Raw genomic sequence first — 17,635 nt, forward strand, 5'->3', positions numbered from 1 at the left:
GTGGGTGGTGGGCCTGATACTGCAGGTATGCCAATCCCCTGGTATATCTCCAAAAAGGGTGAAGCTACTGAGGGGATTGCTAGACAGATGCCAAAAGGTACAAAGATCATGCCATAGCCTACCTCTCTTTAAGACATTCCATGACCAAGTCTGCCTTCTTTACCAACAGGTATGAGCCACCAAAGCAATTCTCCATTAGGGATGCATGGACATCCTCGTAGAATCCTGTAGAGCTCACCCATGTATGGTACCTCAGCACTACACTGGTCCCAATAGCCCTTCCAAGACACTCAGTAGTGTCTCAGTCAGAGTGTATCATGACATTGGCTTCTTCTGGGCCATCTTGGATGGTATGGGCCAAGAAGACCGTAAGCCTTTTCGGTTTGACAGTAAGATCTCAACAACTATGTCCTGGAGTGCAGGGATGCAGCTGGAATTGAGTGACCTAATTTTTTTGCATAGGTTTCCATATGCTCAGACCCTGTCAGGCACAGTAGTTTGAAAAGCATTCGGTTTGACTCTGCTGGTGGATGCCTGTACCTCCAAATCACCAAGGAGCTTGATCGCTTGGAGCTGTTCTGTGGATACGGGCACCCTTTCAATTGATTTGAGGCAGAACATGACCTTTCTCACATGCCTATTAGCATACTAGGGAGGGCCTTATTGCAGGACAGAAGAGATTCAGTCAGTGCATGACCAGGCTAAGACCTTAGTAAGGTTTTTACCTCCATAGTAGATCTCCTAATGACTGCCACACAAGATGTGCTTCCTTCCGTTGCTGGTTCATGGGGGGAACCAAACCAATGTCTGGTGAGATATCGAACCTCCTGGCATTCTGTAGACTCATGGACTAGTTATGTGCATCAAGGGGGGGGGACTAATTCCTATCACCTCCATTGTTGTCTCCATAGTGTTTACTTTGGTCGGAGTCACCAAAAAAGTGATGTAGTGTCTGGGTGCGACTATGCAGTAATGGTACGGTGATACAGTAAAAGGGAATAAGTATTGGCTGCTTCCCATCAGGATCCAGGCAAAGTCTTCTTACAGATGAGCTTAGCTTGGAGTTAGACACCATAATAGGTTGTCGATCCCCTTCCGGCACTGGTTGTGTCTGAACTGGAGTCGAAATCCCAAGGACTGGAGCAGATTTCAACACTGAACCCGATGTCAGCACTTATGCCACCCAGAAGCTGAAGTGGGTTCAAGGGTCATAGATGGTGCACAGGATGGATCCCCCTGCAGTAACCCAAGTGGTCACTCTACGGATCCTTTGGGCCTGGAGGTGTGCCAAAGATGCGCAGCATGGTCTTTTAAAGATGTTTAGCTGCAGCAATGTCGCTGACGGACCTAGAAACTCAGGATGCATTGGGTCCAGTGTCAGAATGGAGCAAGACCCAGAGGCACAGTGATGCCCTTATGCTCTCTCTAGAGAACGAGAGTGGACGGAAGGGCCAAGTCCCACTTGGCCTTCTTGTGTTTACTTTTGGACCTAACCATCTGTGGGAGCTGGGGTGGGTCTGCAACCACGCCTTCAACCAGGAGTGGGACCAGTGCAGAGTCTTGAATGGCTTTAGGGTTTTTCTGTGAGCAGCCATCACAGACCTTGGAGCCATGTGCCAAACCAAAAACCAGAGGCATGTCTCATGTGTATCTGTCACTGTTTGTGACAGTCTCTACAAGGTTTAAACCAAGTAATCATAGGGGTGACATGCTCCCTTGCAAACTTGAAAATGTTAGAGAAAAAAGTATCTTCATTGAATGAAAAAAAGAGGAGCAGAGCTCAGGATCCGAACCTGAAGGAACTGATGTCAGCATGCATAGGTGGCGCTTCTATGCTGCTCCACTCTTCACTTCTGGAGCGGAATGAGGTTGGCGTATATTGGACCTGGCCCTTTTTGCAAGGTCATCCCTAAATTGTTTGCCTCCTTTCTCCTATTTTTCTGACCAGTTGTTGTTGGATTTAGGACTCTAGGTACTTTACCCCTGCTAACCAGTGCTAACCTGTATATGCTCTATGTGTGCGTTGTGTTGTTGATTGTATTTTCCATGATTGGCATATTTGATTTACTAGTAAGTCCCAAGTAAAGTCCACTACAGGTGCCCAGGGCCTGTAAATCAAATGCTACTAGTGGGCCTGCAGCACTGATTGTGCTACCTACATGAGTAGCCCTATAAACATGGCTCAGACCTGCCACTGCACTGTCTGTGTGTGCAGTTTTAAACTGGCAATTTGACTTTGCAAGTGTACCCACTTGCCAGACTGAAACCTTCCCTTTTTAGGCCTTAGGGAGCCCCATGGGCAGGATACAGTGTATGTTAAAGGTGGGATATGTACTAATGTGTCCTAACAGTAAAATACTGCCAAATTGGGTTTTCACTGTTGCAAGGCCTATCTCTCTCATAGGCTAACATGGGGGCTGCCTTTAAATATCCTTAAAGGGCAGTTGCCCTTTGAGAGCAGATAGAGATGTGGAGTTTGGAGTCTGTGAACTCACAATTTCAAAATACATCTGTTAGTGAAATTGGTTTTTATATTGTTAGTTTGAAAATGTCACTTTTAGAAAGTAGGCATTTTCTTGCTGAAACCATTATGTGACTCTGCCTGTTTAAGAATTCCCTGTCTGGGTCAAACTGACAGTTGGACTGTTTGTGAATCTCCTCTAGACAGTGACACAAGGGAGCTGGGATATAGCCTGCATATGAGTGGAGGGAGGAGTGGTCACTTGCACCTGAATGTGCTATGCCTGCCCTCACACAATGCAGTCTTGTGTGTGTCTGGGGCCTGGCCTAGACAAGACAGGATCCTGTAAATAGCAGAGACTTTCCCATGAAGCTTGCCTATTTCAAAGGTAGAAAGGGCGACAACCCAGATGTTTAGATCACTTCTGGAACCAAGAGGAACCTCTGCCAAGGAGAAGAGCTGAAGAGCTGAGGAGAAGTGTTGCCCCTGCCTATGACTGTGCTTTGTTGGACAATCCTGCAGTTGCAGCTTCTGTCTGTGAAAGGGGACAAATGCATTGTTGTGCATTCCTGCTTGAGGAGGGCTTGAATTGAGCTGCCTCCTGATTTGAAGTCTCAGGGCCATCAAAGACTTTCCTCTGCCGGCACCTGGACTCTGCTGAGATTCCTGCCCTGCAAAAGTGGTGCCCTATCCAGTCCCTGGGCTCGTGAACAGTGAAGTTGGCAGAACAAGGACTGAAATCCATGCACAGAACACTATGCTGGGAAATTTTCAATGCACCATCTGCAATGCAGCTGATAAACAATGTGCTACCCGCTTTGCAGCTGAAATCGATGCTCCAACTGCATCGCAGCTGGGAGATTGACGCATTGTGGCTAGATAAACGACGCAACACCCACTTACGGCTGCTGATAACAATGCAAACCCCACACAGCATGGTTTTCCAATGCTGTGCGACCTGATTTCACACGCATCATCAGTGGGCTTCAAAGTAATCATGAACCTGCGAGGATCTGAGGTGCCCTGTCCAGAAATCGACGCATCGCTCCCTTGCGAGGGGGAAAAACAATGCATTGCCTACCGACTGTAAAAGAAACGACGCATGGTCTCACTTGCGAGTAAGGAATTGACGCATCGCTGACTTTTCCGATGCACGCTCGCTCGTGCAGCTTTATTTTTGATGCAAACCAGATACTTTGTGTAAAATCAAAGTTTCCATTGTTTTCTATGGAGTAAGACTCTTAGGCCTTCATTCTGACCCTGGCGGTCTTTGACCGCCAGGGCGGAGGACCGCGGGAGCACCGCCGACAAGCCGGCGGTGCTTCAATGGGGATTCCGACCGCGGCGGTAAAGCCGCGGTCGGACCGGCACCACTGGCGGGGTCCCGCCAGTGTACCGCGGCCCCATTGAATCCTCCGCGGCGGCGCAGCTTGCTGCACCGCCGCGGGGATTCTGACCCCCCCTACCGCCATCCAGATCCCGGCGGTCGGACCGCCGAGATCCGGATGGCGGTAGGGGGGGTCGCGGGGCCCCTGGGGGCCCCTGCAGTGCCCATGCCACTGGCATGGGCATTGCAGGGGCCCCCGTAAGAGGGCCCCTACATGTATTTCACTGTCTGCTGCGCAGACAGTGAAATACGCGACGGGTGCAACTGCACCCGTCGCACAGCTTCCACTCCGCCGGCTCGATTCCGAGCCGGCTTCATCGTGGAAGCCTCTTTCCCGCTGGGCTGGCTGGCGGTCTGAAGGAGACCGCCCGCCAGCCCAGCGGGAAAGTCAGAATTACCGCCGCGGTCTTTCGACCGCGGAACGGTAACCTGACGGCGGGACTTTGGCGGGCGGCCTCCGCCGCCCGCCAAGGTCAGAATGAGGGCCTTATTCTTTTGAAAATTCATATCTTGGATTTTTGTTATTTTGGTCTTGTTTGATCTAGATACAAATTACCTATTTTCCTAAAAAGGTGTGGTGTCTATTTTTTAGTGTTGTCACTGTGTTACTGTGGGTGTTGGTACAAATAATTTAGACATTGCTTCTGAGATAAGGTTGACTGGTTGTGACAAGCTACCAAAGGGGTGAGCAGGGGTTATCTCTAGTATGTAACTTCATTGCCCTGACTAGAGTGAGGGTCCCTGCTCGGACAGAGTGCAAACCGAAAGCCAAGCAGAAACCCAATTTCTAACAGCGTGGCTTCGCATAACCCCACCTACAGACGTGTATGAGCACTGTTCTTTGAGTTTCTGGATCCAGACTGGTTACTGGTGACATTAATAATGTGAGTAATCAAAAGTTAATAATTCAGCTGTTGGAAATCTCCCTAAGAAATGTGGTGATGTAAAAAGTGCCCAGAGGGGCTAAAAGGGGACATGATTTCACAATATAGAACTCTGTAAAACTTAGGCTTCTGATTCACACATGCATCATTTAAAATAATTATCAAATCGTTACTATGTGGCATGTGTAAACAATGTGTGAGATAAAGTTTAAATTATCTGTGAAATGCAGAATTTGAAGTATGTTCTACTTTTTAGGTACTGACCAACTGCAGCTGCATTGCAACTCCGGGCCTCCCATTCAATAACGCAACTGCGGTTCCAGGCCACTGTCCAAGAGAAGAAGCTTGTGACACAATGCTGCTGTATTTCTTAATAATATCACTGTTCTGCTGTCTGATCTATTCATTTGGAGCTATGCCTGGATACATGGTCCTAATAAGGTATAATGCAGTGATTATTTCATAGACGTTAAATAATGCCAGAGCAGCAATATTGAATTCTTTTCTTTCCGTCACATATTTTATTGGTGTGTGGTTGGGGTGGGGGAGAAGACAACTGAACCATAATAAAACATTTCAAATGGCCATATATGATAAAATGAAAACATTTCTGGAAATTAGCAGTAATTTTGAAAAGGTATGGCAATCACACAAACACAAAAGCGGCTGATAAGTAAAACTATGCTTGCAATGTCATACACCAAAGATTTATGTAATTGACTTCAATGTTTGTGATTCTTCAGAGAGATGTATGAAATTATAGCCCTGTAGTTCAACTGTCAGATGTCTAAATCATGAGAAATTTGATTGTCAAAGAAGTGAAAATCTACTCTTAGGTTACATAGAACGTTTAATCGTACATTACCTTTTTTCTTTTTTTGTTGAGCATGCAAAACATTTTTCTTTGCTTTGCATAGAAATCCCATATCATACAACAAAAATAGGGGCATTTGGTGCACATTTGCATCGGAATTGCACAAAGTATACCTCCCTACTTGAAGTAGGCAGAAATATAGTGGAATGAGAAAAGGCCGTTGTGCATACTCACCAAGTTGTGACTTCATAGGACGTCTACGACCTTAAGCTTTCACAAGTCCCGAATCTGTGAATCAGGATCTGCAGTTTTCAAGTATGAGAACGAGATTTAATTCGATAGGCTATTAGCATTGGTTTAAAACCGCACTAATGGATTGATCACCAGACATGCACATTCCCCTTTGATCTGTGCAAATGCGATTACGATCACAAAATGTAGTAGTGAATAAATGTTTTTCTAGCTTACGCGTCAAGAATATTCAACTCTATTAAGGACACGGAGGCGAGGATTATGCTATCTCTCTCTTTACTGACCCAAACAGCCGCCAATCAAATTAAAGTCAATGAAAAAACTGCACATCCCATGATGCTTATCACACAGTCACATGGTCCAATATCCAGCACCGACCTTTGTCCATAAATATCTTGAACCACGATGTCACTTCCTCTTTCTTTGATAAAGTCAGATAATGTTCCATATATGAAAACAAAACTTCTTACATAGTCTTGAGATCAGGAGTCAGGAAAACAACCCCAACCAAATGTCACAAGAGCTCAACGGGAGCCCAAACTTGTAGAGAAAAAACTCCAAGGAAGAAATCGTGTAAGTTGCAGTTTGACGTTCTGGAGGGTAGGTCCAAAATTCGGACCGGTGTCTCCTTACTATTAGCCGAGTCCTTGGAACGTGCTTACCAAGGAGCCCGATCCCGACTTGGGGGTGGGCGACCTGACTGTGACTTAGCCAGTGTACTTCAATGTAAGTGACCGCTTATACAATTCTTAATTTTTATATTACTAATTTTTGTTGATTTGGAGAAGAGCTGACTCACTTCTTAAATATTTTGGTCCTGATGAAGCGTCATTGGATCCGTGAGGACGCACAACGCGAAACATGTTGACCCTGGTTTAGGGGGATTTCTAGAGTGATATTCCTCCGAGTTTACTGCTCTCTGAAAGTAATTGAGCATTGACACTTAACCTATTACTTTCTCTTGTTTTTAATCTTGGTTTCATCCCTGACTATTGATTAAAATGATGAAATATGAAGTGATGAGTGACCAATTTTATCCGCAATTTTTTCTGTTCTCTCCTCTGTGTACTGGTGCCCGAATGTAGGCATGCCTGTTTAGATAGTCAGAACTCACCAGTCACTATCAGAACAGCACGGCTTGGTGCCCCCCGTGTGGGGAGCCCGTCAGGCGTTGCACTGCCGGCCTGGCGAGGAGCATTACCCGATGATGATGCCAGTCATCCACTGTGATGCTTGAGGGCACTCGCTCCTGATGTTTCAGGTCTCCCTAGTTTCTTTCTGTATGGAACAGTCTACTTTTGGTTCTTGAAGAGAAGAAGTCTTCTGATCAGACCCTATGAAAAAATAACATAAAAAGGTAGGTAATATCCTAAAGATTGAACAAATTCCAGAAACAACTGATAATCATTCAGTATAATCAAAACAGGTGGGTAACAAATATTAACAAAATACAACCAATTTAGCAGACACTTTTGAGCCAATCAACCAAAAAATTTCCCATTGGCGGGATAATCCTCGCCTCCGTGTCCTTAATAGAATTGAAAATTCTTGACGCGTAAGCTAGAACATTTTTTATTCTATGTCATGACCGGAGGCTCTGATTATGCTAGTTTAAAGCTGTTCCATTACCACAGTAGCCACTTCCACCACAGGTTTGTGGTAAAACTTAAGAAAAGTAAACTCTGAAGACCAATCAGCTGCCTTAATAATGTCTTCTAGACGAGATCCTAAAGCATTTGACTTGGAGGCCATGGCCCCTCTAGCAGAATGAGCCCCAAATTGTTTGGTATCTATGCCCGCTTCATTCATTAACCATCTCATCCATCTAGATAAAGTGGCTGACGTAACAGGTTTGAAAGGTTTTTGCAAAGAAATCAATAATTGACCATTATTATCTTGTCTGAATTCCTCTGTAACCACTTCATACTCCTTTAAACATTGAAATACACATAACTTTGAATTATCTGGATACATTGGATATTATACTGACCTGTAATTCGTTTTTGTCCTTCTGGCAACCGTAAAGGTAGCCCCTTTGGGGGAATACACTCTACCATCTAAGTCTAGAGCTTTAACATCCGACAACCTCTTACAAGAAATCAGACATAATAACATGGTCAGCTTAGCTGAAATCTGTTTGCGAGACAAATATCTATTGACAGGCAAAGAATCTAAAAATTTTAAAATAATGTTAACATCCTATAACACTGACTACTTTGCTTGAGGAGGCTTAGATAACCTATACCCCTCAACAGTTTACAGATTAAAGGATATTCTCCTACAGGTTTACCCTCAATATGAATGTGGCCAGCCGAAATGGCTGATCTGAAATTATTGATCGTCCGATATGCTAAACGTGAACCTGCTAATTCCGCTAAGAAATTAACAATCAACTCAATATGTGCTTCCACTGGATTAACACCTCTTCCATCACACCAACTAGTCCATCTAGGCCAGGCTGAGGAATATCTTTTATGGGTCCGACTGGCCCAAGCCTGTTTAATGTAGTCCGCAGCTTGTTGCGAAATGCCTGGGGTACTCCATCTGACCTGAAATCAACCAGGACAACAGAGTCAACTTCTTTGATGAGATAATTGGATGTTGAAGGCCCTCCGGATTCAATAGAAGATTCTGACTGGGAGGAATGAGAAAAGGAGGGGCACAAGCTAATTGCAGAGCTATTGGGAACCAAGGTTGAGGTCTCCAGAAAGGCATCACTAGAACGATCTCTGCCTTCTGTCTCCACACCTGAGACAGTACCCTGGCAATCATCAGAAAATGAGGAAAAGCATACCACCGAAACTGAGACCAATCTTGGAGAAACGCATCTGTCTTCAGTGCTAAAGGGTCTGGATGCCAACTGTACAATTTTGGAATCTGGAAGTTGAGACGAGAAGCAAATAGATCCACTTCGCAAGCGCCCCACTCCTTGAGTATCTGAGAGAAAATCACTGGATCTAGTTTTCAGTCGCAGGAATCTGGCAGATACCTGGAACTCCAATCTGCTATTGTGTTCTGGTCTCTCGGGAGATATTCTGCTAGGACAAACAGCGGTTGAGTCAGACAATATTGCCAAAAATCCTTAGCAATTTCTGTCAAAATGCTGGATTTTGTCCCCCCCCAGCTTGTTGACATATCTTACTGCTGAGATATTGTCCATCCATAATAAAATGCAGCAATCAGTGTTCTGCGGGGAAAGACCCTTTATGGAAAAAGAGCCTGCTAGAAGTTCCAGACAATTGATGTGCAGGGATTGTTCCCATTCTGACCATCGACCCCCTGTCACTAGAGAGTTGCAACGGGCTCCCCACCCCCAACGACTGGCATCGGACTCGATCAGCACCTCTGGGTGAGAACCGAAAATAACTCTGCCGTTTCAGGCTTCCATGTGATGGAGCAACCATTGTATCTCCGATTTCACTTCGACAGTCAATGGAATCTGTTCCGTGTAACACAGACCCTGTTGAAGATGTCTGATTTTGAGTCTCTGCAGAGCATGGTAATGTAAAGGGGCTGGGAAGATTGCCCGAATAGACAAGGCCAGTAGTCCCACTAATCTGGCAATGTTCCTCAAAGGCACAGTCCGGCTGGCCAGGACAGAACTCAATTCCCTCTTGATGTTGTGACTTTTTTGAGAGGGAAGAATTAGTTGACCTAGGGCTGAGTCTATCTGGAATCCCAGGAATTCTATCATCTGCGTCGGTTTCAATAATGACTTCTGCACATTGATAAGGAAACCTAAATCCTGCAGAAGATCGATGGTCCAGTTCAAATGGATTAGAAGGGATTGGGGAGTCTGAGCCATTAGTAAAATATCGTCCAGGTATGTGATCAGACAGACTCCCTTGGATCTTAGCCATTCCATCACAGCTCTCAATAGTTTTGTGAAGCACCAAAGGGCTGACGAGATGCCAAAAGGAAGAGCAAGAAACTCTAGGCAATGACCTTTCCACAATTGAAGAAATCTCCTGTGAGGAGGGAAAATTGGAATCAACAGATATGCCCCTTTCAGGTCCAGACGAGCCATCCAATCTCCTTCTAATAGAATATCTCTTAACGTGAATTCCCTCCATCTTGAAGTGTCTGTACAGTATCCAATAGTTGAAGTCCTTTAGATTCAAGACTAGACGATGACCTCCCCCTTTTTTATCTACTACAAACATGGGGCTGAGGAAATCGGAAGGATGAGGGGAGGAAAACTGTATTGAACCCTTGTTCAGTAATGCCTGAACTTCTTTGTCTATAAAATCTTGATTTGCAAGGGAAAAGCACATCTAGAGAGGGGGGTTTAGTTGTTTGGGCGTACCGATAAACTCTATGTGAAAGCCCAAAACTGTCTGGAGAAGCCAAGGATCTCCAGAATTATTTTTCCAATTTTCTAAAAACAATCCCACTCTGCCCCCAAGAATCACCTGACAGAACGGAATAATGCTCACATGAGTAACTTGTGTCTTGTATTGCTCCTTGCTGTCCCCTGCGGGGACCTCTGTGGAAGCGAGGATGGCCTCATTTGGAGCTCGTAGGGTAGGAGGTGGAATCTTGCTCTCCATACCAACCTCCTCTCCCTCTGGGGTAGTAGTTCTGAGGACTATTGAACGTTCTCGGCCGGGCTTGCATCTTCCATGATGACCGGCCCTGAATAAAAGGCCCTGTCTAAACACTTTCTTAGGTGACATTTGAGCCCTGTCCAAGGAAGAAAAAGTGGAGCAAAACTTGACCAACTCTTTAATAAAAGAAGACCCAAAAAGAAGACCATTGGCAGAAGGGCGTGCTTCAGAAGAAGCCAAATCAGACAGTTTAGGGTCAATGTACATCAAAATGGACTTCCTGCGTTCTGATGATATAGCACAGTTAGTGTTGCTAAGTTGGCAAATGGCTCTCTGGGCCCAGCCAATCAGTACATCCGTGTCCACAGGTGAGTCTGACTCTTTAGCAATAAAGGCCATCTCAAGAATTTTTGTCAAAGGCCCATTCAAGTCCAAAAGCTGTTCTTGGCAATTACACCATGACCTATCCAAACCCTTTTTAGGATTTTTTGCAAACTTTCTCATGAACGTGACCATAGTGGGATCAATCTCAGGGGTATCGGAGATCTTACCCTCTTGATCTGGTCTAGGACATTCCACCCAAAGACGAGACATTACTTCTTTGTCAAAGCTTTTTCTAATATTTGACTGGACATATTGAGCCACCTCAGTAGAAGGTATCCAATTGGCAGCTCTGGGATGCACAATCTCTGTAGGGTCAAAAACCCAAACTTGAAATGGTGGAACCATCCTCTTACCTTTTTTGCTGCAACCCAGAGCATCTGAATCATCTGAGTCATTGGATGAAGAATCTTTATCTGATGAGGGCGGGGAAAAAAAAGAATCCTTTTTAGAACTATAGTTGTGTTCCCCTCCACGTTTCTTGCGCAGTTTATCAAAAGTGTCAGCGTGTACCTCACTAGTACCTGTGCTAGAGTCTTCTAAAAGTTTTGCTTTAGATTTTACTTTTGTCCCTTCGGGTTGCGAGTGTTGTCCTTCAATCCAACCCTGGGAACGTGCGTAATCAAAAAGTTGACCTGAAAAAGGTCCTAAAGCTCTCACAAGGGCATCATTCAAAGATTGATGAACCCTAGTATCAAGGGCTTCCACCAGGTTAACCTCCAGTTGGTTACCTATCACATCAGGGTAATATTCTGCTCCATGATAAAGAAATATATAGATATAAAGTATTATATACTGAATTTGAACTGTCTAAAACAGTAGGGGGAGTGCATAAACCCTTCACAGGCAACAACAGAGCCCAATAGAGTGTGGAGGGAGCTGCCTGTGAAGCACTCTAGGCTAGAGCCTCTTTTATTTTTCAGCCCACGTTATTTTGTTACAACTGGGCGTCAGGGACCAAGAGGGACCAAGAAAAGCAGGTCTCCAGGCCATCGCGCGTCAAGAATACGAGCCGATCTCTCGGAAGAAGGAAAAACTGAGAAAATCGTCTCATTTCTGACACGCGAGGGCGCGAAGTGTAAAAATAGAAAAGGGACTACGTGCACAGCACGTAGTCAGCTTCCACTCCATGATCAAAAACAAGGGCAAATAAATCGGCAAAAAGCCGAACATCACAGCGAGAGGAGCGCTTCAAAAAATTACAATAAGTGAGCTAAATTGCGTCGCGATTAAAACTAATATAAACACAAGGCCATAAACATGAACACAGAATTGACATATATAGTAAGAAAATGGGTACTTATCTGCTGCGGAGCAGCAAAGAAAGAGGAAGTGACATTGTGGTTCAAGATATTTATGGACAAAGGTCGGTGTTGGAGATTGGACCATGTGACCGCGTGATAAGCATCATGGGATGTGTAGTTTTTTCATTTACTGTAATTTGATTGGCTGCTGTTTGGGACAGTAAAGAGAGAGATAGCATAATCAGAGCCTCCGGTCCTGACATAGAATTGGTGTAGTGTGTCACATAGGAGTGACTGTCCATTCGGCTTCAACAGTCAGTTGAAGTTGTGTATTGAAAGGGGGGGGCAGGACAAAGGCTTTCATGCCCCATTATAGAAATTCTTTGAAAGAATGAGCGAAGAAGACATCTGTAGCAGCCAGTATTTTTAGGTTTATGGCAAGCATCAGCTAATATTGTGAAAGAGTTCTATGTACTAGCTTATTCTGTACAAGTCTACAGCAGTGTTAAACTATTTATGAGACGGATTAGCAGCAAACAAGATTGCAGAATCCAGGGACCCCCTAGAGGAGCTCTGAGCACCACCCCTGGTGTGGCGATAGACAGGGGAGTGGTCACTCCCCTTTCCTTTGTCCAGTTTTACACCAGAGCAGGGACTGGGGGTCCCTGAACCGGTGTAGACAGGATTATGCAAGGAGGGCACCATATGTACCCTTCAAAGGATTTCCAGTGGCTTGGGGAGGCTACCCCTCCCAAACCTGTAATACCTAATTCCAAAGGGAGAGGGTGTAACACCCATCTCCCAAAAGAAATCCCTTGTTCTGCCTTCCTGGGCTTGAGCTGCTCAAGCAACAGGAGGGCAGAAACCTGCCTGAGAGTTGCCAGCAGCTAGGGCTGCCTGGAAAACGTCAGAAGGTTGGAATGGCAATAATGGCGGTCCTCTAAGGAGCCCCATAGTACATGGAATCATACAACCAATGCTTGCAAAAGCCTTTGGGTATGGTACCAACATGTTTGACACCTTATATGCCCATTTTAGGAGTTACCATTATGTAGCTGGACATAGGTAGTGACCTATGTCCAGTACACGTGTAAAATGAAGTCCCTGCACTCACGAAGTTCAGGAAAATGGTCACACACACAGATACTCTGCACCCTGCCCTCAGGGATGGAGGGCCTGCTATAGGGTTGACTTATAAGTGACCTGGTGCAGTGTAAATAGCAGTGAAAGGGTGCTTGCACCTTTTCACACAGGCTGCAATGGCAGTCCTGTAGAAGCCTTTGCATGGGCTCCCTACAGGTGGCAAAAGAAATGCTGCAGCCCATAGGGATCCCCTGGAAACCCAATGCACTGGGTACCTCAGTACCATATACTAGGGACTTATAAGGGGGCACCAGTATGCCAATTGTGGGTGAAATACTGGGTTACCAGTATGCAACAATCATAATTTATGGGCGAGAGCATAACTACTGGGGCCCTGATTAGCAGGAGACCAGTAGACACAGTCAAACACACTGATGACAAACAGGCCAAAATTGGGGGTACTCAAGCTAGAAAGAGGCTACTTTCCTACAGCATAAACAAGCTAACCAGAGGGCGTCCTGGTTCTAAGACACTGCTCTATGAATAGAGAGAAAATTTATAGGAGTTAGAACAAAAAAGTTTGAGTTTTTTTTTCAAATACTCATTTGTTCCGTAAAACTGGGGATGTCCAATGGAAAGCTGTTCTAAGCTTTGGCTACAAGGTGGGAAAAGGATCTTTCCCCTATCTCATATGTTTGACTTTAGGTAACACAAGAACAAAATGCGTACCAGATCTCAGAAGTCTGTGAGCTTCTGTTAGAAAATTGATTATTGGTAAGGGCAGTAAGTACCTACACTTAGCAATAGGCCACAAACCCCCACTAGGTTCAGTCAGGTCTTAATAAATGTATCCCACCTCAACCCTTGGTAGCTTGGCAACGAGAAGATAGGCTTGACTTAGGAGACAGGGTTTTAAAGCATTTGAAAATCACAAAACAGTAAATAAGTAAAATGCAAAACACAATACAAATCAAACTTCAATTTGTAAAAAACGATTATATTTTTATCCTTAAAATGACACAAAAATGACACAAATCCAGTAAAGGGAACCAGAGATTTGAATGTTTAAAGAATAAATGTTATAACACATACAAACTAAAAGCGCCAATCTGGACATCTGGTCGCACTCAACAGGGGCAAAGTCCAAATTTGAGGCTGACCGCGATGGAGCACTGCTCGGCTACAGAGAGCGGGAGGCCTAGGTCAAAGTTTTACCTTCTGACCTAGTCTTTTTGTTGAAGATTTTCCTCATCAGGACAAAATCACAGGTTGGATCTGACTTCTCTGGAGCTGTCTTCGGTAATGAGTCACAGGAGACCTCGATGAAGAATTCTCCGTTCGGACTTAGATGATTTTTCGTGAAAGAAATCTTCATTTGGAATGAACTTGAAATAAGCTGACCTCCCTAGATCCCTCTTTGGATACGATGCCTGGTAACCCTCTGTCAACCTTTTACTTTGTCACTTTTTTTTTAGCTTTTTCTCTCTGTTGTCTGACAACCCTCCACAGCAAGCTGATTTTGAGTCAGTGTCATCAGATTGCCTTTCCAGGAGCCCCTGGTGAAATCCTGGAAGTCTTGGGCCACAGAACTTTACAGCAGCATGAACCTGCAAGTCAGGCTGGGTCGTGGTAAGCCGGCTTGACTAACAGCGTCAAGTTGGTCCACTTTTGGAGCTTTTTCCAAATGTTCTCCAATCTTCTCCAAATTTCTGGATTTTCTTCCAGAAGGTCAAAAAAGGTTCTTTATGAATCTGCAACTCACCCCAAGGTTCTGGAAGCACTGTGAGTGAGCACTTCCTGGGAATTGTGGGCAAAATCAGTCCCAGGGAGCACCACTCTCCAAAATCCAAGATGGCAAAAATTCAATCTCAGAGGTTATGTTTCCCATAACACACCCCTTTCCAGCCCTCTCTTAATCTAATCAGGGGGCACCCGGCTGTCTGGTTTTGCAGGAAACCGGGAGGTGCACTTGCAGGCCCAAATTTCCTTCCCTCCTTTGAAGTACAGTTTGGCTGCTCTCCCCCCATCCTGTTTCACCATCTGCTTAGGTAGTTCTCCTCCCCCAGGCACTTCCTTTGTGTTCAGCCCAGGTTATTTCACGCCTCATCAAGGCAGGCTGGCCAGGCTGCCAGACGCTGGCCAATCAGAAAGGGCACTACAGAGCTGAAACTAGTAGCTTTCAGTTTGAATTCTAAAACACTTTCCCTGAGTTAGTTACATTAAACTCAACAATGGCAAGTTGTTGGATTTATTATAACAATTGGTTTGATAGCAAACTTGAAATATTGAGCTCCTTCTGAGACTTCATTATTTAAAAATAAAGTCTCCCCATGTTAGCCTATGGAGTCCTTTCACTACAATGGGGAAAAACAAATGTAGCTATTTTTCCCTCACCAGGGCATATAAAACATCTTTTACATGGTCTCTGCTTATAGTTACACTGCACCCAACCCTGGGGGCACAAAGGGCACACCTTACAGTGGCCTATATGTAAACACAATGTAGCTTAAGACTTTGGAAGCACTTTTAATTCCAAAGTCGAATTTGGGGATAACTTTAACTTAAAAGCAGCCAGCAAGGCAGACCTCCCTGTAAAATGACACTGGGCACCACAGCAGAGCAACTATGGGTGCACTACTGATACTGGGGTCCCTAAACCTACAAGCCCTACCTAATGCTAGGAACTTATAGATAGGATGACACAGCCAATCATAATTAGCCTAATTTGCATAATCATTTTATTCATAGAACATGCCCCGAGACTGGTTAGCAGTGCCCAGGGCACCATCAGAGTCAGAAAAACACCAGCATAAGTGAAAAATGTGGACAAAAAGTTAGGGGCTTCTGCAATCAGCCCAGGTTTCCCACTGGTTTTTAATGGCTACATTTAATTTTATTAATAATAGGAATAGATTTTTTTAAAGCTTTGTGATTCAGAGATAGGGCCTCATTATGAGTCTGGCAGTCCATGGCCCGCCAAACTCAGCGTGGCGATCCACCCGCCATATTATGACGGTGATGGAAACGCTGCAGTGGAAATGCCACCACCGCTAGGGTGCTGCCACCAGGCAGCCTGGCGGTCTCAGCGTTTCAGATCCTACAGGGAAGCGCTGCAAGTAGCATTGACTTGCGGATTATGAGTCCCATTCTGCCAGCCTTTTCTGGACGGTTTACACTGCCAGGGAAAGGCTGGTGGAATGGGTGACTCGGGGCCCCTCTTGGGTCCCCTGCACCTGGGATGGGCAGTGCAGGGGCCCCCATGCAAGGCCTCATCATGCATTTCACTGCCCAAATTACGATCAATGAAATAAGCGATGGGTGCTGCTGCACCCGCCACACTGCCACATTGGCACCGGCTCCATTAGGAGCTGGTATCAATGTAAAGGCCCTGTTTCTGGCTGGGCTGGTGGGCGGAATCACTGTTTCCGCCTGCCTGCCCAGCAGGAAAATCATAATAGCCGCCGGCCGAACTCATAATGACCCCCTTAGTGCTTTAAAGAGGAACAGGTCCTGGACCAGATCCCATTGCTGAAAAGTAATATAGGATTTCACTAATTTGGTTTTGGATCCTCTAAGAACATAGGGGTAAGCTGCATTTTGTACTATCTCAAGACGCTGAACAATGTTTTACGGAACACCCAGATAAATAGTTGCAGTAGTCTGGGCATGATCAGGGCCTGTAGAACAGTTTTACGCTTAGGGATTGTGAGCAAAGGAAAGGTTTTGAATAAAGCATAACGTATTAGGAAGCATAAAGCAGATACTCAAATAATTTGAGTAGCACACAGAAGGTTATAGTCAAATACAACACCAAAATTCCTAACAACGTTTACTGGGGAAGGGGGAGTGCCAGGGCTTCCAGCCACCAGTGGGATGGCCAAACATTTGCATGACTTTCTAGAAGTAAAATATATATTTTTTTCTGTTAAATAGTTTTTATTGAGGATGTTAAGAACAATAACAGTCATGATTACAGGTGTAACAATGTAATACAACAATTACAAATCAGAAGTTATATATTTTGTAGAATATGAGAAAAAACATTAAATAATCATCAACCAAGAAAGAAGATTATTATTTTTTATAAAACAAGGGAAGAGAGAGAGATAGAAAAAGTATTAGGAAAGAAGGGATGGTTAGGAAGAAGATGGAAAAGAAAAAAAGGAGGTAATGTATAGAAAGAATAAATATAGCCAATAAAGGTAATGGTGAGTGCAAAGGTAGATAAGAAATAATGGTTAGCTAATAAAAAATGTATTTACTTTCATGGTCTAATGATGATAATGAAGAGACACTAGATGTTCTATGTGCATCACAAATACAATTCCATCATATTAACTCAGATCATTTAGAGGCATCTTTGCAACAGGAGGGTATAACTTTGAAAGCAAGTGCAATAAAAAGAAACAATAACAAAAGTTTCAGGGAAAAGGTGTTCCAAATCAGATGACATAGATCTTAGAAAAACATTTTGGATTGTTAATGGTATGTTATAGTGGAAGACTTGTAATCATTTAGACTAAATAGCTTTACAAAAGTTATTTACCTGAGAGCAATGATAAAGTAAATGATTTAAAGTGCC

General features: G+C 44.5%; 1 protein-coding gene across 1 annotated transcript in view; it reads left to right on the forward strand.

Annotated features, from left to right (window-relative positions):
• Nucleotides 1-17,635, forward strand: part of LOC138287751 (solute carrier organic anion transporter family member 1A2-like) — a 770,793-nt gene that overhangs the window by 568,879 nt on the left and 184,279 nt on the right. Inside the window, exon 8 of the mRNA XM_069228524.1 lies at nucleotides 4,989-5,173. Within this exon, the coding sequence (XP_069084625.1) occupies nucleotides 4,989-5,173 (185 nt within the window). The remainder of the gene's footprint in view (nucleotides 1-4,988; nucleotides 5,174-17,635) is intronic.

This window comes from Pleurodeles waltl, chromosome 4_1 (genome assembly GCF_031143425.1).
Source record: "Pleurodeles waltl isolate 20211129_DDA chromosome 4_1, aPleWal1.hap1.20221129, whole genome shotgun sequence".
Classification (NCBI taxonomy): domain Eukaryota; kingdom Metazoa; phylum Chordata; class Amphibia; order Caudata; family Salamandridae; genus Pleurodeles; species Pleurodeles waltl.